This window comes from Poecilia reticulata, chromosome 15, assembly GCF_904066995.2.
Source record: "Poecilia reticulata chromosome 15, P_reticulata-male-v2, whole genome shotgun sequence".
NCBI lineage: Eukaryota > Metazoa > Chordata > Actinopteri > Cyprinodontiformes > Poeciliidae > Poecilia > Poecilia reticulata.
Genome location: NC_088844.1, coordinates 20,410,318 through 20,430,364, shown reverse-complemented (window position 1 = coordinate 20,430,364; position 20,047 = coordinate 20,410,318). Strand labels below are relative to the sequence as shown.

The following is a 20,047-nucleotide window of genomic DNA, read 5'->3' as shown; positions in this document are numbered from 1 at the left end:
AACAGGCTCTAAAAATCTAATTTTAATAAGAGCCTAAAATAGGTTATGTTTTTATTATGATATTCAGTTAAATTAACAGGTTGAAATTATTAAAATGTCATGATTTGGAGTCACAGCACTGATTTTGTGATTATTTTGCCAAATGTTTGAGGTGGTGTTCTTCTACTTAATAATTAAGAACAGTGACATGAAAAAGCAGCCAAAATGATGTAGGTCAAAGATTACACTTCATAAGTGTTTCTTGCTCGGCTGCATTTTTAAGTGAAAAAGAGCTGAAATAACCTTTAACGCTGTGCAGTGGATGTTGATTGTTGTTGACAGTTCAAACAACCTTTTCATGCAAGTGTTGCTTTAAAAAGTGTTGATTACAGCAGTTTTATGGATTCTCATCTTCAGCAGAAAAAATAGGCTTTTATTTTTATTTCTTTGACAAGCTTGAAAACAAATAGAGAAACATGTTGCTAGTTTGGGTTTTTGAGTCAGATTTTCACAATAATGAAAACACTCAGTGTTTGTACCTTCATTTGTAGGACTTTCATTTGTGAAAATGGCTTACAATCAGTCACACTTCTATGGTCACAGCCAGATGCTTAATGGAAAATTATATCCTCTGTGTTTCTGTGTGCCATCTGGCATTGAGCTGAACATTTTATCGACTTTTACACAAAATATTTCACTCCCAGCGACGGTAAGTGACAGACAGGCCATTTCACTGTCACTCATTCATGTTAGCTTTCCATTTAAGGCTTTGTTGTATCTTTTAGTGTCATAATTCAGACATAATTTTACAGGGTAGAATGATAGCACAGCATTCAACTTCATTGACTAATTCAAAAACTAAATTAGAGCTCAAATTGGACTTTTTGCTGAATTTTTTGTGAAATGTTTGCATTTTTTAAAGATTTTATATTTGGTATTCAGGTGTTAATTTTCCAATCTTTGAATATCACATAATTATCAAATTACGTGTTATTGTTATTGACATTTGAAAATGATTTTCAAATTTTCTGTCAAATGTAAAAAAATGTTTACTCAAAAACGAGGCAGGACGCTGGATGAATGACTGCCCTAGGATCCACCAACGGACTTAGCAAGTTTTCTGAGGGAAACCTTGAATTAATTTATTTGTCTAATTATTTTGTATTTACTTATTTATTGGGTTTTACATTCAAGTCTACATTGAAGACTGGGACATTCAACCAGCATTTGAATGGGGCCATTCAAATGCATGCCCCCTCGGGCCCTTCTTTGGGGGCGCCACTGTCAACAGCAGGTCCCTATGGGAGAAAATGTTAAGCTTAAAATCTGTTGTCTGTCCTTAAAGAAGTGTCCATGACAACCAACCAACCAATTCAAAGTTACCAATTTATTAAGTCAATTCAAATAACCAGAAATCTGGCAGAAACGTTTTGAGAAAGCATGTGATTTCTCTGCAACTTTCCAAAGTCAGACACTAATCCAATTAGTAAAATTTAAAGATTTAGAGAAAGTCACTGAGTACCCAATTCTTACTCTTAAATATTGTTCAATTTATATCTTGTATCACTATTCTAAACTGGACAAAAATTGATAAAATGCATCATTAAAAGCCACAATAATTTGACTTTCACACCAATGACGAGTGTATGTAAACCTCTGACCAGAACTCCAATAAAAACCCTCGCATGCTGCAGAGTTCGAGCAGCACTCCTCCTCTCACAGTGGCTCATATGTATGAAATTTGCTAATTGATTGCTATTTAGAGTTGAGTGGTGGACAGTGTGCATCAAATGAAATGCAGAGCGTTTAATATCACTATTAGCGCCACCCATTCTAATTTTACCAAGCTGTTCATGTCCCCTGCCTTAATATGGAACATAATGTACCACTTAACTTTGCCACTGAAGTGAGAGCTGTTTATTTTAGATTGTGTTATGTGATAACTGTAGAGCGCAGGTGATTTACACTTGACCACTGGCAGTAAAATCCATCCCAAATGCTTGATCCACTACAGTCCAGTATCGACCCGTTATGATAACCTGAGGCTTTGAATTAAGACGTCTTCTGAAACCCGAGGGATTTGTGAAAAATGTAAGGTTGTCATCCAAAGATTTTTAATGTTTAGGCTCTGCAGAAACTATTGAACAGATTAGGTTTTGGGGGTTTATTGTATGCTGTTGACATTAAACAGACACAGCTTCATTGTTGTAGTGACGTTAAGCTACCTTAAAATGTTTTATTGTTCATAAATCAATCATCTGATAAACTAAAATAACATATATCTGAAGATTTAAATTTTATCTTCACTGGAAGCAACGCCTGCTACATGAAAAAAGCAGGATTCAATTTAAATTTATTTAAAATCAGTAAAAAAAACAATAGCACTTTAATTGAAGATTATGAAACATAATGTACCACTTAAATTGATTAATATGACAAGAACCACTGAGAGCTAATCACTAATAGAATCAGGACTTAAAAATCAACTTGCATCCATTAAAGAAAATCAAAGAAAAATCAAAGAAAATCAAAAGAAATAACAAAGGCTAACAAAACAAAGATCAATAATGCATGTAGATTAATAATACCTATTGTATTCTAGAAAGTGGAATGTTTTATTCCCAGGAAATTAATGTTCAATCTCATATTTAAAAAAGAAGAGAATATTATCAACTTTTTGCCAGTTTCTCTGCAACTTAAGAAATTAATTTATTTTAAGAATTGAAAATTTGAAAAAAAAGAAAAGAGCTGAAATCAAGATTCAGTACCAGGCTTTGTACACATGTAGCCGAGTCTTTATAAAAGCAAATATCTCTGCCTCATCATTTTAAAAGAATGTATATCATACACGGGATCAGTTACACAAAAGTTGTCGTCCACATGAACCTGCACAAATACGCACCTAAATGTTGCTTTAAACATGCCAATCCCATAGGGGGCAGCATAGCGCAAAAATAAAACCTATGTCAGCCAATCAGAATGCTTCAAAACAACGACTTCCCGTTAGGAATTCAACAGGTGCCAGAAGGTTAATTTGTGTGGACAGATATAGAGGTAGAGTATGGAGTGAAATCTTTGGTTGTAAGTTTTTATAAATAATTGTATTAGTGATATTTAGTAAATAAGAAAAGCATTTTATCCTTAAGATTGATTAGATACAAGGTTCACTGATTTTATTTTATGAGACAGATATAAATAAACAAATGTAGCCTTTTTACTGTAAAGATTTAAAAAATTGGATACTAAAGTCCTGTGCCTCACATATTTTATATCCAGGCCTCCACCTGCAGGAATAAGACGTTGTTTGGACTAGACCTATTGGTCTACAAGGACATTTGTAATTGACCTGCAGAAAAGCAGTTGTGTTTGCTTTTTAAAGTGTTGATGAAATGTGTCTGTCATTTAAAGACACATAATGTCAAATTGTGTTCTATCATCTATTAATCTCCCTCTCCTCAGATCGCAGAAACCTTTAGCACAGACCTTTGCTAAAAAAAAAAACTGTCAAATCATAATTAATGGTTATAAATGACACCATCTAAATAACTCTCCTCCTTCTTGAAGCTCTGGTGTGTAATTATGTGTGCAGCCGCTGAGGCATAGCGTCATTTTCCATGTTGAGTTGAGAATACTTTATTTAATGTTAATGAATAAATATTCTCCCGGGACTCCGACTGAATCGGATTAGCACACATATAATTTTATGGCTTATCAAGTTCCACTGGATGAAATAACTCATCTCAACTCGTTCGCTGAGGTCAGCGCCTCCGTTTCCCTCCCGCTGGCTTCAGTTGTGTCCTTTATTTAAGAGCTTTATTGTGCAAATAAAGAAGTCTTTGTAAACAAATAAGCTTGTGTTTGCTTAGTTGGGGCTTTGCTTTCTATTATTGGATGTTATCCCCTAATGTGTCTTGACACAGTGGTCTGGAGTAATGGCTCTGAAATGCTACACCGAATCAATGCCTGGTGCCTTTTCCTCTCTTAGGTAATTTACTTGGTAATGAGAGACGGTGCGGAAGGCTGTCTCTGCAAGCTCTGAGAAGAGGTAATCTGTTTTCCCACTGATTCGGGCAGGTTAAAGAGTCTTGGGCTGCTAATTAATTAACTGCAAAACACTGAAGTAGGATTTCACTGAAGGGCTCAATTTGGGTGATCAGAACCCCTCGCCCTTCTGCACCCTGGAGTTTTCTCGATGTCTGCTGGTGAACTTTGTCACTGTCATAAAAGCAGGCATGTCAACATCTGTAACGTACAAAAGTCGTCCTTTGTTTGGTTTTTGTACACGTGAGCGAGCCGTGTTCCTTCTTGTCTATAAAACAATCTGTATCAATCAAAATTGATCTAAATGAGCTGGCATGTCAACAGAAGACACGCTTCGGAGTGGTTTTCACGGCCAGAGATAAGGTCAAAAAAGCCATTTTGGCCATCATAAAAGAAGTATTGTCATGCTATTGATGCCATTTATTACCTGACAAGGATGGTTGGAGGAAAAAAGGAGGAAAACGATCTGGCCTAATGCTCTGAGGAGACTGAAACGGTTGATGGAAAAATCTATTAACCTTGCCCCGAAAGTGAACTTGCTGATATTTGAGCACGATTTTATTTGTTGACAAAAATAACATCTGCTGCTTTGTTGATATGTGACATAACGTAGCATAAATCCCTGCGTATCTGTGTGTTTGTACATAACATGTCCTGACATTGAGCCTGGAACAGAAACCACAAATCAGGTAATTCTAATAGTTAAAGGGAGACATGTGCTTTGACAGTCGATCATCAATATAAAGTATAAAATAAGGACAGGGGCGGATCTAGAAAAATATCTATGGGGTGGCAAGAGGGGGGCAGGGATTTTTTCAGGGGTGGCAGCATATGCCTATATCCCTTCTCTCTTGGTCTCTCTCTCTCTCATCCTCTGAGCTCGGTCCTATACCAGAGGCCTGGGAGTTTGAGGGTTCTGCGCAGTATCTTGGCTTACCTATTCTTACTTAAATTAGGCTTGTATGCTTTACTCAAGTCTCACTAAATTGTTTATTCAACTCAAGTAATGTGAGTAATGTACATGTTTGGCCTGAGAAAAGTACAAGACTACTTTATTTTGAGTAAACTGGATTTGACCATTTTTGTTACTGGAGTGAACGCTTCAGCTCTGCCGTGCACAGGAAAGTGTGGGAAGCTTCTAGAACGTTTGTGGATTTTTTTGTACATTGGAAGAAGCAGAGCTTCTTTAAAGGCGAGTTATTCGTCTTCAGTATGTTTACATGTGTCATGTATGCCTTTACTACTCGCATATATGGTTAAAGGTTGATTTTTCTTTACAAAGATGACGCACAAAAGTCTTTGCAGGCTAATATGCTAATGTTAGCATGTTGCTCATGGGTCCAACATTAGCTAAAACCGCCACGCCTTTTACTTGAGAGCCTTTAATGTTTTTGTCCATTGTTGTGGAAAAAACTATTACCAAGCACTGTTCAGGTAAAATCACTCAGTCAGGTTTATTTATGAATTGTGCACAATACAGAGTAGGACAATCAATCATGAAGCAATTCTGGATGGAAAGCTCTGCCAGGCAGAGACAACATGAGTCTGATATAAAAGGACATTTCTACAATTTTTATAGTGAGAAGTGAAAAATTATCCCATACATTTTAAGACATTACATATTCATTCAGTCACTGAAACATTATTCTGTATGATGAAACAAAATCATATACACAGGATACAAAAAACCCACTGGCATTCATCCATTCATCCCTTTATTGTTCTACCTCTGATAGGTAGGAAAAGTTACCCTGTAACCTCTCCTTGCCAGGGAGACGGTCATCTATATGTTTTGTCATCTTTCACAAAACTTTACCAAACCGTTTTCTAAGTAATATTTCCAATTGTTTAAATAAGTAATTATTTTAATCCCAAATTCTTCTCTTCAAAATAAGAGCATGCATTTCAATCCTTAGACATCCCTAACACAATAATTATGAATAATTTCATTTTATGTTGCTTATGTTAATGAAAATGTAGGTTTAACACTAATTTTAAATCCTAAATGTAAATTTTAATTTAAATCCTAAATGTAATTTAGGTGAAATTAAGTCATCATCCTATGAAAATCTAATTAAAATTTAATATAATCTCATCCTCTTTGATTTTAATATAACCCACGTTATAATAAACAAGTAAAATTTTAATGTTGCCCCATCTGATTCTAATGCCGACACTTCAAATTAAAACAAAACAGTTTCAAAGTGATCTTCATCCTCTTTGATTCTAAATAAACCCAAGTTATAAACAACCAGGCAACATCTGATTTCATCATCTTTGGTCAAAATTAAACTCATTAAAAACCAAGTAATTTCTGAAGTTGATTTTCTCTTTTAAATGCATATTTAAGGATAACAGGACAGTGTAAATCTTCACTCTCCTCTTCGGTCACTCGCCAGTGGATCAGCAATAGTTCAGCAATAGTTCTTTGAGTGGAGAGCCTTTCAGAAACATCTAAACTAGCTGTTGCTCTGGACATTGTCCTCTTTGGTGTCAAAAGTTGAAGTACTTGATACTTGAGTGAAGTTTTGCTGCTCACTCTGTTGCTGTGTCAGATTTAAAGTCATGATCTAAATGAACGTTACAGACAGGTCATCCTTCACAGTGGCTGATGTGGATTCAGGTTGCTCCTTCCTTTTCGCCCCTCTCCTCCACTCGACGCTCGGTCTCGCCGTTGCTGCAGCCAAATCCTCCCCCGTCTTTCTCCTCTGGCTTCCTGTCAGTCCAACTGGTTTTGGCGTTGGATCTTTGGGTTGTCCAGATCGTCCCTCAGGAAATGTCCATGTTGTCCACAGATGAAACAAGCGTCAACAGTTCAGAGTCTTCTTCTCTCACAGCTCTGAAGCATGTTTAGCTTTTCTTCCTCTACGCTGATACTGGACAGCAGACCAGCGGAGGTTGTTAAAGCTCAGTCTCACACAGTTTTCTGCCCAAATGCCCAACAGGAGACTGATGATGGAGGTCTTTTTTGTCTTCTTGATCCTCCATCTGCCTGCGCCTGCTTACCAGCAAGTTTCCAGAAAAAACCCTCTTATCTGTTAACACCAAATTAATAATAAGTAATATTGTTTATAAAACACAAGCTCTTTCCAAATAATGCTTACCTTATTAGATACAAGACATTTACCGTTGGTACATTTTGCAAAAGTAAAAATCTTAAGTTTACTTCGTAGCATTTGGTTACCAGTAAACACACCCATCTCTTAGCAACAGGCTAGCAACAAAAATTCTTATTGATCAAAAAACATAAGATTTCTTCTGCTCTTTGGAAATACCACTTATTTTATACTTAAGAATTGTGTAGCTGTGAATTTTGCAGAAAAGTTCATTCTTTTTGTGATTAGTTTTAGATATTTTATAAAACAAACATTCAACACAAAAGTAAAAATCTCGATTTATACTTCGTTGCAGTTCGTTACCTTTAGAAAACGCTCATCTCTTAACACCAAATTAATTATAGGTGTAGAGCAGTGTTTCCCAACCCTGGTCCTCAAGGCACACTGACCTGCATGTTGTAGATGCTCCCCTGCATCATCAGCAAACATGATTGCAAATGATGGCTGATTAACAGGGTTTTGCTAAATTGAAATCATCTGAATGGGGTGTGTTGAAGCAGGGGAACATCTAAAACATAAAAGATCAGTGTGCCTTGAGGACCAGGGTTGGGAAACACTGGTGTAGAGCAATACGTGCCTTAAATGCATTGCATGGAAGCATTGAAAAACAGTGTAAACATTGGTGTTCATGCTATGACAAAGATGGACTTCACTCGATTTTATTTTGGGGTATCTGAGTAATAATGCTGAACTCAAATGCACCCCAGATTTTTAAATAAAAAAATAAATAAGTAAAATGATCAGATTATTTTGATTCCCCAATAAAATATCAGGCTTCAGTGATTTGATCTAGCAATTAAACTATAATAAATAACCAATAGGTGAAACATGACAAACTATGGCTCAGTTCACCCAGGTGAAAAAAAGTATACTTTAAAATATTTCAAACATACTTAAATTTGTGAAAGTACACTTTAAGTATACTAAGTATTAAGCGTAGTACGTATAAATACATCTGAAGTATACTAAAAGTATACTTGTACCAATTCCAAAATTAGAACTTTAAACACACTTAAACTTAATTGTACCAAAATACACTTTTAATATATTAAATAAAAGTATACTTTAAGTGAACAAAATATATATTTGCCCAAGTATAAATATATACTTTCTCAACCTATATTTAAAATATATTTTGTGTAGTATATTTAAAAATATATGCTCAAAATATATTTTTTTAAAATTCACATACTTTTTAAGTACCTAAAAAGTATGAATTTTTAAGTGCCTTAATGATCTTTTACTATTTATTAAAATTGCATACAATAAAAAAAAAGATAATCATGATGTAATTTTTAAGAAAGTACCCAATGCATTTTCAGATGTGTGATGTAAATCCTGACAATCATCGGCATTAGCGCCAGTTCACACTCCAGACCAGATGGTGGCGGTATTGCACACTTTCATTTATTTAAAAAACGACACAAAGAGAAGAAAAAACTTGAACGCAGGGAAGACAAGCGCTGTTCAATTTTGCCATTTTTACTCACATAATATTGCCTTCAAAGTAGAGAGGGCCTTGACAATAGTTACTAATTTTGGTAAATGCAAGCTGGTGACGTCAGGTTACATTGTGTTGCATTCAATGTTATCGGAAAAAAGAGATTCTGATAACAAATCGGACATTAAGCACAAATCGGACATGCGCTTAATGTCCAATTTGCCATAACTATTTATTGAATTCATAGTCGCCAGCTGGGGTGGCAACAGGGGTGGCAAGGCTCTCATTTGGGGTGGCAATTGCCACCCCAGAAGATGCCCCTAAATAAGAAGATAAAGCTTAAAATATAGCATGTGGAGCCTAATGAATGTCTTTGAAAGAGAAAGCACCTTCTATGCTTGTTGGCACTCCAGATAAAGATGCTTTAAAATGTTGAAATAAATTAAATTCAAATAAAAAAAATTATTAATTAATATTTTATTGCCGTAGCATGATTACACACTGTAAAAAAACAAAACTAAATGACTCCTGTAACATACATTTAAATGAAGCAATGTTTATAATTATTCCTTAATATTAAAGTTGATCAAAGTGTGTTTTAGCTTTTAATTAGCAACCCAAGACTTCTAGACCTCTTGCTAATTGTTGTGCGAAATGGGAAAAACAAGAGAACTTGTTCAAATAATGCAGATGTGTGTCCAACTGCATAAAATCACTATTCGCCTAAATACTCTGATATTGGTAGTCATGAGAAAAAATACAAAGCTTTACCTTGCCACCAGGCACAGTGAGAAGAAGTGGGACCAGTAGATAAAAATGATATTTCTGTAAACACCACCCTGGCAAAATGTTATAGGAGAAGGTTGTAATCTTTTGGTACTGCAAATGTACAAAGTATTAAAAAATATGGCTATCAACCAATGTGGCACCACATTGATTGATTGATTGTAGTTCAAATAAGGATTGGACTTTTTCAAACATTTTCAGTGTAAAGTTATCCTACTGCAGTAAGAAATTGATTCTTTTAAAGGCTTTTTACACATCTTTATCGGGAGAGCCAATATGTGTGGAAGGGGCTGTGCATTAATGTAATTTATTATTAATATACTCTATGATATGAAACTGTGACTCCCAAAGACGGATCCAAGGTGGGTTTTGGAGCTTGAAAGATTTATGATTTCTGCACCATTACTCTTTTTTTTTTATAGCCGTTCCTTTTTTGTTAATGTTTAGTGTATTCAATTGAAGTAAGCTTGGCTGATTTATTTCAGTCAAGGAAATATGTACAGTGATTTATTTTATAATTGTGGCAGTTAAATGGCTGTGAGAATATATGGTATTTGACCTTCTCCATCCCCGATTTTCATTAGCATGACATTAAACCTTACCGAGTAATCGTTCCTGGCTGCACAGTAAAGCCAGAGAGATCTGAAAGACGCTTTAACACTCGAGTTAAACTGAGACAGCTGCTCAGAAGATTCTCAGCTCAGCTCTTTGTATGCAATATATTGCACAACAAAGATAATGGGAATTATTCAGGAAAATCATCAGTTTTCTTTGAAAAGACACTGAAGTTTCTGTTTGGTCTCCATCATAAGGGGAGTTTCCCAAGGCTCTGTTTTGGTGCCCTTATTTTTTTGCCATCACCTTGGACAGATTATTAGTAAGTTCCATTATATCACCTTTATCCAGATGACATTCAAAACTTTTGAGTTGTTCAAGTGTTATGACCAGCCAGTCTAGAGGTGGCCAGGTCGCAACATGAAGGATCCATCCTCTTCAGATCTCAACAACCGACACACACAAAGTTGAACAGTTGATAATTATTATTTATTTTAAAAAAGATGTATTTTGAATAAAGATGTTACAAGCGGAGTATTTGGCTTCAGAGTGAGCTATAGCCGAAAACAACATACAAAAGGAAACTATCTAAATAGTAACAGAAACTTACCTAATTGAAAGTAAATAAACCAGAAGACAAAAACTTACCTTCCTAACTAAGAAAAAACATGAGAAAATTAAGGAAACATAAACGGCAGCTCACTCCTACACTCCAGAACTCTAACACAGGTGAACAAAGGAAAGTGGTGTGGCCGGTGGAGATGAGTAGAGGATGGAACACAGGAAGTCCGCTTCAGCAGCCTTTATATTCATCACCCACGGGAAGCAGCCAATTAGACATTTCCGTCGTCTTCTGGAAAGCCAATCAGAGACGGGTACCTGCATGTTTATATAATTAACCTTACGACACCGGTCGTAACACAAGCTATCTTAGCCACTTTGAGACGATCAGATATCTGATCACTAGCCACTGGGCAGCACGTTGGTTGTTCAACTCTGACAACAAGCCAAACGATAGGAATTTATTTGCTGTTTCCAACAAATCGATATCTCATGTGTCTGAAACTGATGTGTATCTCAAAAAGTTGTATATATTTTAATTTGAGATAGACGACTGATTTTGTTTTTTTCTTTTTTTGTTGTTGCAGAAGATAACCATTTTTTCCCCTTGTTTTTGATTCAGAGTTGAGAAAAAAGGGGCAGATATTATAAGATTTTTTTCTTCTTTCTGCTGCCTTTCATTTCATTTTGTTTTAAAATTTGAAATACATATGGATTGAGATGTATTTTTAGTATACCAAAACATGAGTTAGATTGTTTTTTTGTATTAAATGAAATGAATGAATAAATAAATAAATAAATAAATAAATAAATAAAAAAATAAAAAATAAAAAAAAACCTAAAGAAAAGTAGTGTTCTGTCTCAGCTTGGAAACTAACTGTGTGATATCTGTATGTCTCTGCAGGGTTTGGGATGACAACGCCTGTGACAATTGCAGGGAAGGTGTTCCTTATTTTTTACGGACTTCTGGGCTGTGCTGCCACTATCCTCTTCTTTAACCTCTTCCTGGAGCGCATCATCACTCTGCTGGCTGTAGTGATGAAGGCCGTGAGGGAGAGGAGAATCAGGAACAGCGGTCTCCTTCCGCCGGGGATTCGGCATGACTTCTCGGCCTACTCTCTGCCGGGATGGAAGCCCTCCGTCTATCACGTGATGCTGATTCTGGGACTGTCGGCCATTACCATCTCCTGCTGTGCGTCGGCCATGTACAGCCCAGTGGAGGGCTGGGCCTACTTAGACTCGCTCTACTTCTGCTTCGTCACCTTCAGCACCATTGGCTTCGGAGACTTCGTCAGCAGCCAGGACGCCGCTTACGAATACCAAAGCCTCTACAGGGTGGCCAACTTCTTCTTCATGTTAATGGGTGTCTGCTGCATCTACTCGCTCTTCAACGTCATTTCCATTGTCATCAAGCAGGTGCTCAACTGGATGCTGGAGAAAATGAGCTGTTTGTTTTGCCAACGTTGCAATAAGGCCAACGCCTTCCTGGGGAGGCGAAATGCCATCCGCCCGGGTTCCAGGGGTCGCAAAGGTCGCTTCAACCATCAGCCAGAATCAGACGGGCCTTGCGATAGTGACACTGAAGCACGGAGACTATCAGGGGAAATGATCTCCATGAAGGACCTGGCGGCATCGAACAAGGTGTCGCTGGCGATCATGCAGAAGCAGCTGTCTGAGTCTGCCAACGGATACCCCAGGACGGTCTGCGGCAGCTCCCGCCATAACGGCTTCTCTGGGGGGGTCGGGGCGCTTGGCATCATGAACAACAGACTGGCAGAGACAAGTAACTCAAGGTAGAACTCACAGAGAGGTGGAAAACAAAGCATTCATGCTCCTCTCAAGCCACACTGCAGAACATTGACATGCTAATGAAAGGATAACTTGTTATGCATGAGATATATCATCTTTACTCCTGACTGGGATTACAAACCTGCGGTGAGGATGGCGGCATGAAGAGAGAATCACAGAGCTGATCTTAAAGCATGGTGACCCTATTCTAGACCTAAAGCCCTGAAATAAAACAAGTCACTGAAGAGCTTGGCTGGAATCCCTTGGTGCAATCGGTCAGCTCGTCAGACTTTTTATGGCTGAATCATTGAGCTGAACAGAAGCCAAGTGAAGCAAACTGCACAGTTTTTACTGTCTTGGGGTGTTGCCAGGTCATTTGAATGTACATATTGGATGCTGACGAAAACAAGTATAACCACTGAATGATATAGCACATACTGATCTATGCATTACACTTGTCATGCATTTTTGCACCATTTCTCAACCTTCCATATTTTTCTCCCCTACCACATCCTTTTGGTGATGATTGATTTCTTTTCCGGGGGCAAACAGTGATAAGTAGACTTTCACCGCATGGCCGTGATGTAGCTGATTAAAACAGGGCTGTAGCACAGGATGCCTTTCCAGTGCTACACCAACAGGATACAAAGGGTTATTTCCTCTCTCTGCAGATGGAAGAAAGACGAAGAATGAAAATCTATTTCATGTTAGAGAGGGACTGACTTTCTTATCAGCTATAAGCACATGCTTGAGTGGCCATAGACATTGACTTGTCGGGTAAAAGAAGGCACCATCCAAATCTTTCTTTCTCTCTGCCATGTGTGTTAGGCTTAACAGCGAGGGTGATAAGGAGTTTTAGTGTTTAAATAGTTATTGATTGCAATATCTTAAAAGTATTTGCAAAACAGAATAAATGAGAAAACATACTGAACGTAGGTTGAAGATGTTTAGGAGATACAGTCAAGTGCTAAAGCTTGGTCATAAATTTGTTTCTGATTTCAAAAAGTTTCAGATTTAGTGCCTTGCAAACGTACTCTTACCGCATGAAAAGTTTATTATATTACAGCCACAAACTTCAATGTATTTTGTCGGGATTTTATGTGATTGACCACAGCAGTGCACACCTGCAACGTACAAGGAAACCTTTTCAAATGAAAACTGTTCAGTTCCCTTTATTCTACCAGGTCAGGAATAAAGTTATGAAGAAGTTTATAGCAGCGATAGATTATAAATCATAGGAAGCTCTGTTCTAATCCATCATCTGAAAGTTGGAATTAATATTAATCAAGGATAAATTAATGTCTCATTAATCAGAGACATCCGTGGTAACTCTTGAGGAGAATTTGTTCACAAGACAACTATCAGCTGTGCCCTTCAGAAATCTAGTTTTATTTTGTTTGAGTAGCAAGAGAAAACATTCTGGAAGAAAATCTGAAATAAATCCTGTCTGCAGTTTGCCAGAAGCAAGAGACCAAACATCTAAAACAAACCTCTGCAACTCCACTCCTCAAGAGCCACTGTTCTGCAACTTTTGGTTACATTCCTGCTCCAAAACACCTGAATCAAAAGGCTGAAATACATACTTGGTATGTCAGAAAGTTTTGCGAAAGCTACAGTCACTAATCATTCATTGTATTCTGGTTTATTGCAGCAGGGATGTTGTGGCACTCGAAGACAGTGCTGTGGTGAGATGAGACTAAGATTTAGCTTTTCGGCCTGTAAGCAAAATGTGAGACTTATCACTGTAAACATGGTGTCCCATGGTGATACATGGTGGTGAGAGTGTCATGCTGTGAAGATTTTTTCCCTTAAGCAGGTTCAACAGATCATGATGGAGGTAAAACCAGGGCAAACCTGGAAGTAAACTTCTGAAAGGCAGCAAAACAAGCGAGGCTGCTTCACTTTGCAGCAGGACAAATTTAAACATACAATAAGATTGTTTAGATCAAATCATATGCATGTCTTAGAGTGACCTAGTGAAAGTCCAGTATTCTTCATGAGTCAGAAGAAACATAGAACAATGTAATTTTTCCTACACTTTCACTAATGCACTGCTTTGTGTTGGCGCTAAGTCTAAAATCTGCGTAGAGATCAACAACGTTTGTGCTTTTAATTTGAAAACAGTTTTAAGGGACGTGAATATTTTTGCAAGGCATTGTACAAATTACAAAAATACCAACCTTAATTTATTTGAGGTGACGGATCACTTCAGAGGTTGTCAGCTAATACAAAAGTCACATAAAAAAAAGTGAGGAAAGATCTTAAGTACTTTTAGAAAAGACTCAACTGTTTGAAAAATCACAAAGTATTCAAAACCAGTAAGGCTGGAGCAGATAAAAGGGAGACAGCAGAGCATCTCCAGGCAGCAGAGTCTTTCTACCTTGTGATTTAAATAAGAACCGATGACCAACAGAGAGGCTGAAGGAAGAAAACTTTCTCAAAGAAGTATTCACACATGACAAAATCTGCATTCGACTTAAAATCTTCCAGTAGATCCAGCAGACTGAGTGGTGCTGTTGCAGCTTTTACAGTCCAGCCACTCTCGTAAATATTACAGCTTTGCAAGACTTATTAAAGATAGTTTCTCATTCTTGATGTTTTATGCTCGCTGCTCTTTAGAGGGACACATGCAGAGTTTTGATGATGTTTTGCTTGGGGACTCAGCATCTCTCAAAGAAAAGGTTCCCAAAGCAGGATCGATACATGCCTACTAACGGGAGTCAGATGCTTTATGAACACCTGCGTTCTTTATTCTACGGGCAAACCTTTGTTTGCCATGATTTAAATCTGAAGCTTTATTCTAACTGCTCATGAAAATTCATTTCATTTGCTTCAGGACAAAAAAAAAATCACCTTAGTGTGAAGGTGCTGTTGGATAACATCGAGTCCTCTATACAGTCTGGCTTTGAAATTGCTGTTTCTATGAGATATTTATGTGTTAGATATATGAAGCCATGCGATGTTTGATGTTCGGAAACATCGACTCAACAGAGGAGGACACATTTATAGCTGAACTGTGTTGGTGACAGTGATGTGGGTAAGGGAGGTGGGGGAACGGCAGCAGAAAGTTGCGGCGGCGTTAATCGACCCCTTCCAGATCCAGATTCATGCTCAATGCAAATTTGCGGCCACGGGATCACCCACTGCCACTGTCTTTCTTCAACATCTAACGTCCCTCAATGCACTTTGTGTGTGTGTTTTTTTTCTCTTTCCTGTGTTTCTCCAGCATCTCTCCTTTGACTTTGCACGCACTGAAGCAAACTCCCTCCTGCTTCCTTTTCTTTTCAGATCTGCTGCTCCTGCTCTTACACTGTGAATAACAGGCATGTCATAAATGTATATATGTAAAGAACTGGAATGTCTTTTAAAGACCGTTCACAATAGGGTGTGGACTGAATTCGAAGCTCTGAGTTTTAGTGCATAGATCTGAATAATTTCCTTTGCTCCCTATAGTCTCAACCAAGAGGAATAGAGAAAATGACTCAGGTAGTTAAATTTTCATCCTGGCTTAATTTTGTTTTTGTTTTGTTTTTTTCTGCATGCCATTATGGTAAAGCCATAGCTGTATATAAAACAGAGTACTGTTTCAAATCTATTTTTCTACATATAGCTCAAATATCTACACACGGAACAAAGTCTCTGTTTCAACTTGTCTGTCATACAGTCACTCAGCAGAAAAATGGAATAAAAGAACCAGAATTTGTCCATCCTGCAAAAGCACGAATGCGGGAAAAGAATGAGAGCAAAACATTTCAAAATGCACAGAATTTGTTGCATTTGTTACTGTTTTTGATTGGAACAAGTTTATATTTTATATTTCCCCCAAAAAAACTAATGTTGAAGTGGAGATGTGTTAAAGCTTACAGCAGCACTACAGCAGTGAACTTACACACCCCTAAAATGTTTTAGCAGTCATATGGGTATTCTGTACCAAATTACATATTGAATCCAGTGATGATTTCCCTGCTGTAATTTATCTCCAGGGGTTAGAAGTTGAATTGCTGACAACTCTTTAAAATAATCAATAAAGAGTAAATAATGGGGCTGCACAGTGGCACAGTTGGTAGAGCTGTTACCTTGCAGCAAGAAGGCTCTGGGTTCGATTCCCGGCCCCAGCCCTTCTGCATGGAGTTTGCATGTTCTCCCTGTGCATGCGTGGGTTTTCTCCGGGTACTCCGGTTTCCTCCCACAGTCCAAAAACATGACTGTCAGGTTAATTGGCCTCTCCAAATTGCCCCTAGGTGTGAGTGTGTGTGTGTGCATGGTTGTGTGTCTCTGTGTTGCCCTGCAACAGACTGGCGACCCGTCCAGGGTGACCCCTCCCCTCGCCTGGCACCTCAGCTGGAGATAGGTACCAGCAACCCTCCCAACCCCACCAAGGGGCAGGATGTAAAGAAAATGGATGGATGGATGGAGTAAATAATGTTATGAACCCTCACCTTTCCTCTAAGAGCTAAGGTTAAAGTGGCAGAGGTTCCATTACTTCCTTCAATAATACATCTATATAATCAGCTGCATATCCATAACCTTACTCTCTAAAAGGAAGAAATTCTTTAGCATTTTGTGGTCCTGTAGCATTTTGTGGTACAAAATGCTGATAAATAAATATAATCATGTTTTAATCTGTATTTTTCCTGAAACTGAAAACACGTCAAGCTTTTCAAGATACAAGCAGTGGCGCTCAGATATTGGCTTAGACTTATCATGATATGACTACAGTGGTTTAATGATTTTTACTGTCAACAAAAAACACAAAAATGCACCTTAGATGATTTTTAAAAGCAGGAAATTTACTTTGAACTTATTGTGGATTTTCTATAATACACACAGTAAAAAGAATTGAAATAGATGCTTGAATATATACACATACACCCCCACTAATCAAAAATGCTTTTGCAGCCGTCAACCAGGTTCTGGTGTAATTTTGTCTAAATATTTGACCACTTTTCTTCTCAAAAATGGAAGTACTCATTTAAAATGGTTACCTTCATGGCATAAACTTGTAGAAAAAAAAACTGATTTGACAAAAACATCAGAATTGGGTCACTTCAGGCTACAGTATGAACGTAGCCAAAAACCTCAAATCACTGGCGTTACCTAGCAACCCAGTGAAGCCCAGTCCGTTACCTAGCAACCCCAGCTGAGCTCCAGGACATTTAGTCAGCAGAGAGATCTTATTTTCTCAGAAATATTTGGTGCAAGAAAACGTAATGAACATGTTTGGTGTTGCCCACAGACCTGTCCTAACCTGTTCCAGGGAGCATAATTGCTCATCTTTAAGTTGTTATTGATTACAACACTGTTTTAGTGTTTCAGCAGCACTGAAACACTAAAACACACTCAGGATGATGCTGCCACAACCATGCATGTGTTCTCAAAGTTTGAAAACCTCAGCTTTCGTACTCCAAGCTTTCTTCTTGGTACTGCGGTCAAACAACCCAAACTTTGTTTCAGCTGACCATAAACCATTTATCTACCTGGATAGCTTATGTGATTGATCTAAACATTAATGAGGCTCATTTATCCAAGTACAATGGGGTGTGTGTATATATATGTTTAGCCTGTATTTAAATTTCAAATCCTGTATGGCTTAAAAAAATAAAGCCATACAGGATCATTGAAATTTCAATTATTGTTTTGTGTAGCAATTCCGCTTAAAACAAAAAAAAAAAAATAACTAAGAACTGTTCAAATCTATCATCAGAGGCTTGAAATTAAAACGACATTCAGGTCTATGGTGAGTGCATGAAGACTTCTGGCTGATGCTGTAGTCATATCAAGAGTAACATTTGGTCACCTTATATGCATGTGTGGCTTTAAATCAATTGCCTTACAGAAGTCATTGCATATAACAAACACCTTCCTTTTTTTTTATGGCAAGCAGAGCTTGTGCAAGTCGTACCTCACAATCCTTTTGCAGTTTGCAAAATTGATTTCCATTGATTACAATGGTTTTAATGGCCCTGCTGTTCTCTGTATCTTCTGTGAGAGAAAACAGTTGGTCAAGTAAGCGCCGTTTGTGTTTGGTTGCAACGGGAATTTGGATATCAATGTGTTTGCGTTTTAATTAATTTATTCATGTTCTCAATAAACCCTACGACTAAAGCGAGACGATGCAGAATTCAAAAGTGGGAGCCGCGCAACTTGCCGCACAACAAAGCAGGCCCCGGTGGCGGTGCTGCATGAGCTGCTGCGAAGTTTTCAGTGTTAATTCAGGCTTGAACTGTTGGAAATGATCACTGACGCTGTTTATTTCCCGTAAACACATATTGCGCTGTGTTCACATGGCTCCGTAGGCAGCGGCTCTTCATTAAAATGTCATGCTTCCGTGGCAAGCACGATAATAAAACAATTAGCTTGACACGGGGAAAAAAAAAAAGGCTGGAGATGCTGTTAGTGTGTAATTTGTTGACGCGGTTGACGGAGCGGTGGCAGAATTATCTTTTATTTAGCATTTCCCTCCATAATCGCAGTGTGATGCATAACAATTTGCTCTCTTGGATTTGGGCGAAGAACGAGCGCGTTAGCTTCTTAGTGTTTGCGACATTAAGTTGGTTGAAGGTCGTATCTGTTAGATCTATTCTCCACTGTACATGGCTGCTCAGAACTTTAAAAGTTGTACAGACTTTAATTTCCCAAATTTAAAGGACATTTGTGCCTTTTGTCATCTTCTTCTTTTTCCCCACAAAGGCAGATGATTTGGAGCCACACTCTTGATTTAGAAACTCTGCCATCTTTACTTTAACCCGTGACTGTACTCACCTCAGCACCATTTCATACCTCAGTGTGTCTCATGTTGCTTGCTTCAACATCCAGTTAATGTATGCAAATGAATTCAGTTTGCAAGTTGCACATTTATACAAATGATTGTACTTTTATATTTATGTAACGGAAAATGAAACCTATATGAGACGAGAAAGGAGTTACATTAAATGATAATGATACTGACTTTTCCTCGTTTTATTCATTCTTATTCTGTGCTAATGTCTTGTTTTAAAAGGTTTCTGAGAGAAAATGAGCCAGTAGAAGGGCTCAACATGGCCTAAAGGGGAAAATCTTTCAGCCATTTAAAGAGTTTTCTGAAAAATCTTTGTTATAATAACTGATGTTACATGATTATTGCATTATAATTCCCTAATGATCCTTCTGGAGTTTTCTCAGACAGCAGCACCAATTCCAGGAAATTACTGCCAAGAATAAGTCTGCTCATAAGCTTCAAAACGCTACAGATCTCGTTTGGATTCTTAGGATTTTGTGTGGATTAAACAAAGCTAAAACATGCTAAATAATGAGCTTGTGTGAGGGATTTTCTCTACATTACTCTGAGACAGAAATGTTTTTTCCCCCCTTTTTTTCTTTAATTTACAGTCTTTGTTTTAATTTATCCCCCAGAAAATAAATGTAAAATTAGAATTATACACTATCTGCAGCAGAGGCTTGCCACAATTATAGTCTTGCTTTATCATCTCAAGAGCATAAAAAATTTAGTTTAATAACTTTGCAACAAGAACATTATCTTAACCATGTAAAAAAAATATCTAAATATCCTTCAAATGGACCTTAAACACTACAGTATCTTTATTCTTTTGTGGGAAACTAGAACAAAACATAGAGTAAAAACAGAATATATAAAATACATTTTTTAAATTTAAACTTTTAAATCAGCAATAAATATCAGTTATGGAGACAGAAATTAGATCTGCAACTTGTTGGTTTGAATTTCCAAAGCCAATTTTCCAATGCAAAATTATTTATACTCCTTAAAACGTTTCTGTCACCT

At 37.4% G+C, this 20,047-nt stretch overlaps 1 protein-coding gene across 1 annotated transcript in view; it reads left to right on the top strand.

The window, feature by feature from the left end:
- The window catches only part of kcnk12 (potassium channel, subfamily K, member 12), a 52,691-nt gene extending 33,475 nt beyond the window's left edge, over positions 1-19,216 (top strand). The window contains exon 2 of the mRNA XM_081616250.1: positions 11,384-19,216. Coding sequence (XP_081472376.1) covers positions 11,384-12,276 — 893 coding nt within the window. The 3' untranslated portion in view covers positions 12,277-19,216. The remainder of the gene's footprint in view (positions 1-11,383) is intronic.
- Positions 19,217-20,047: the final 831 nt, after the last annotated feature.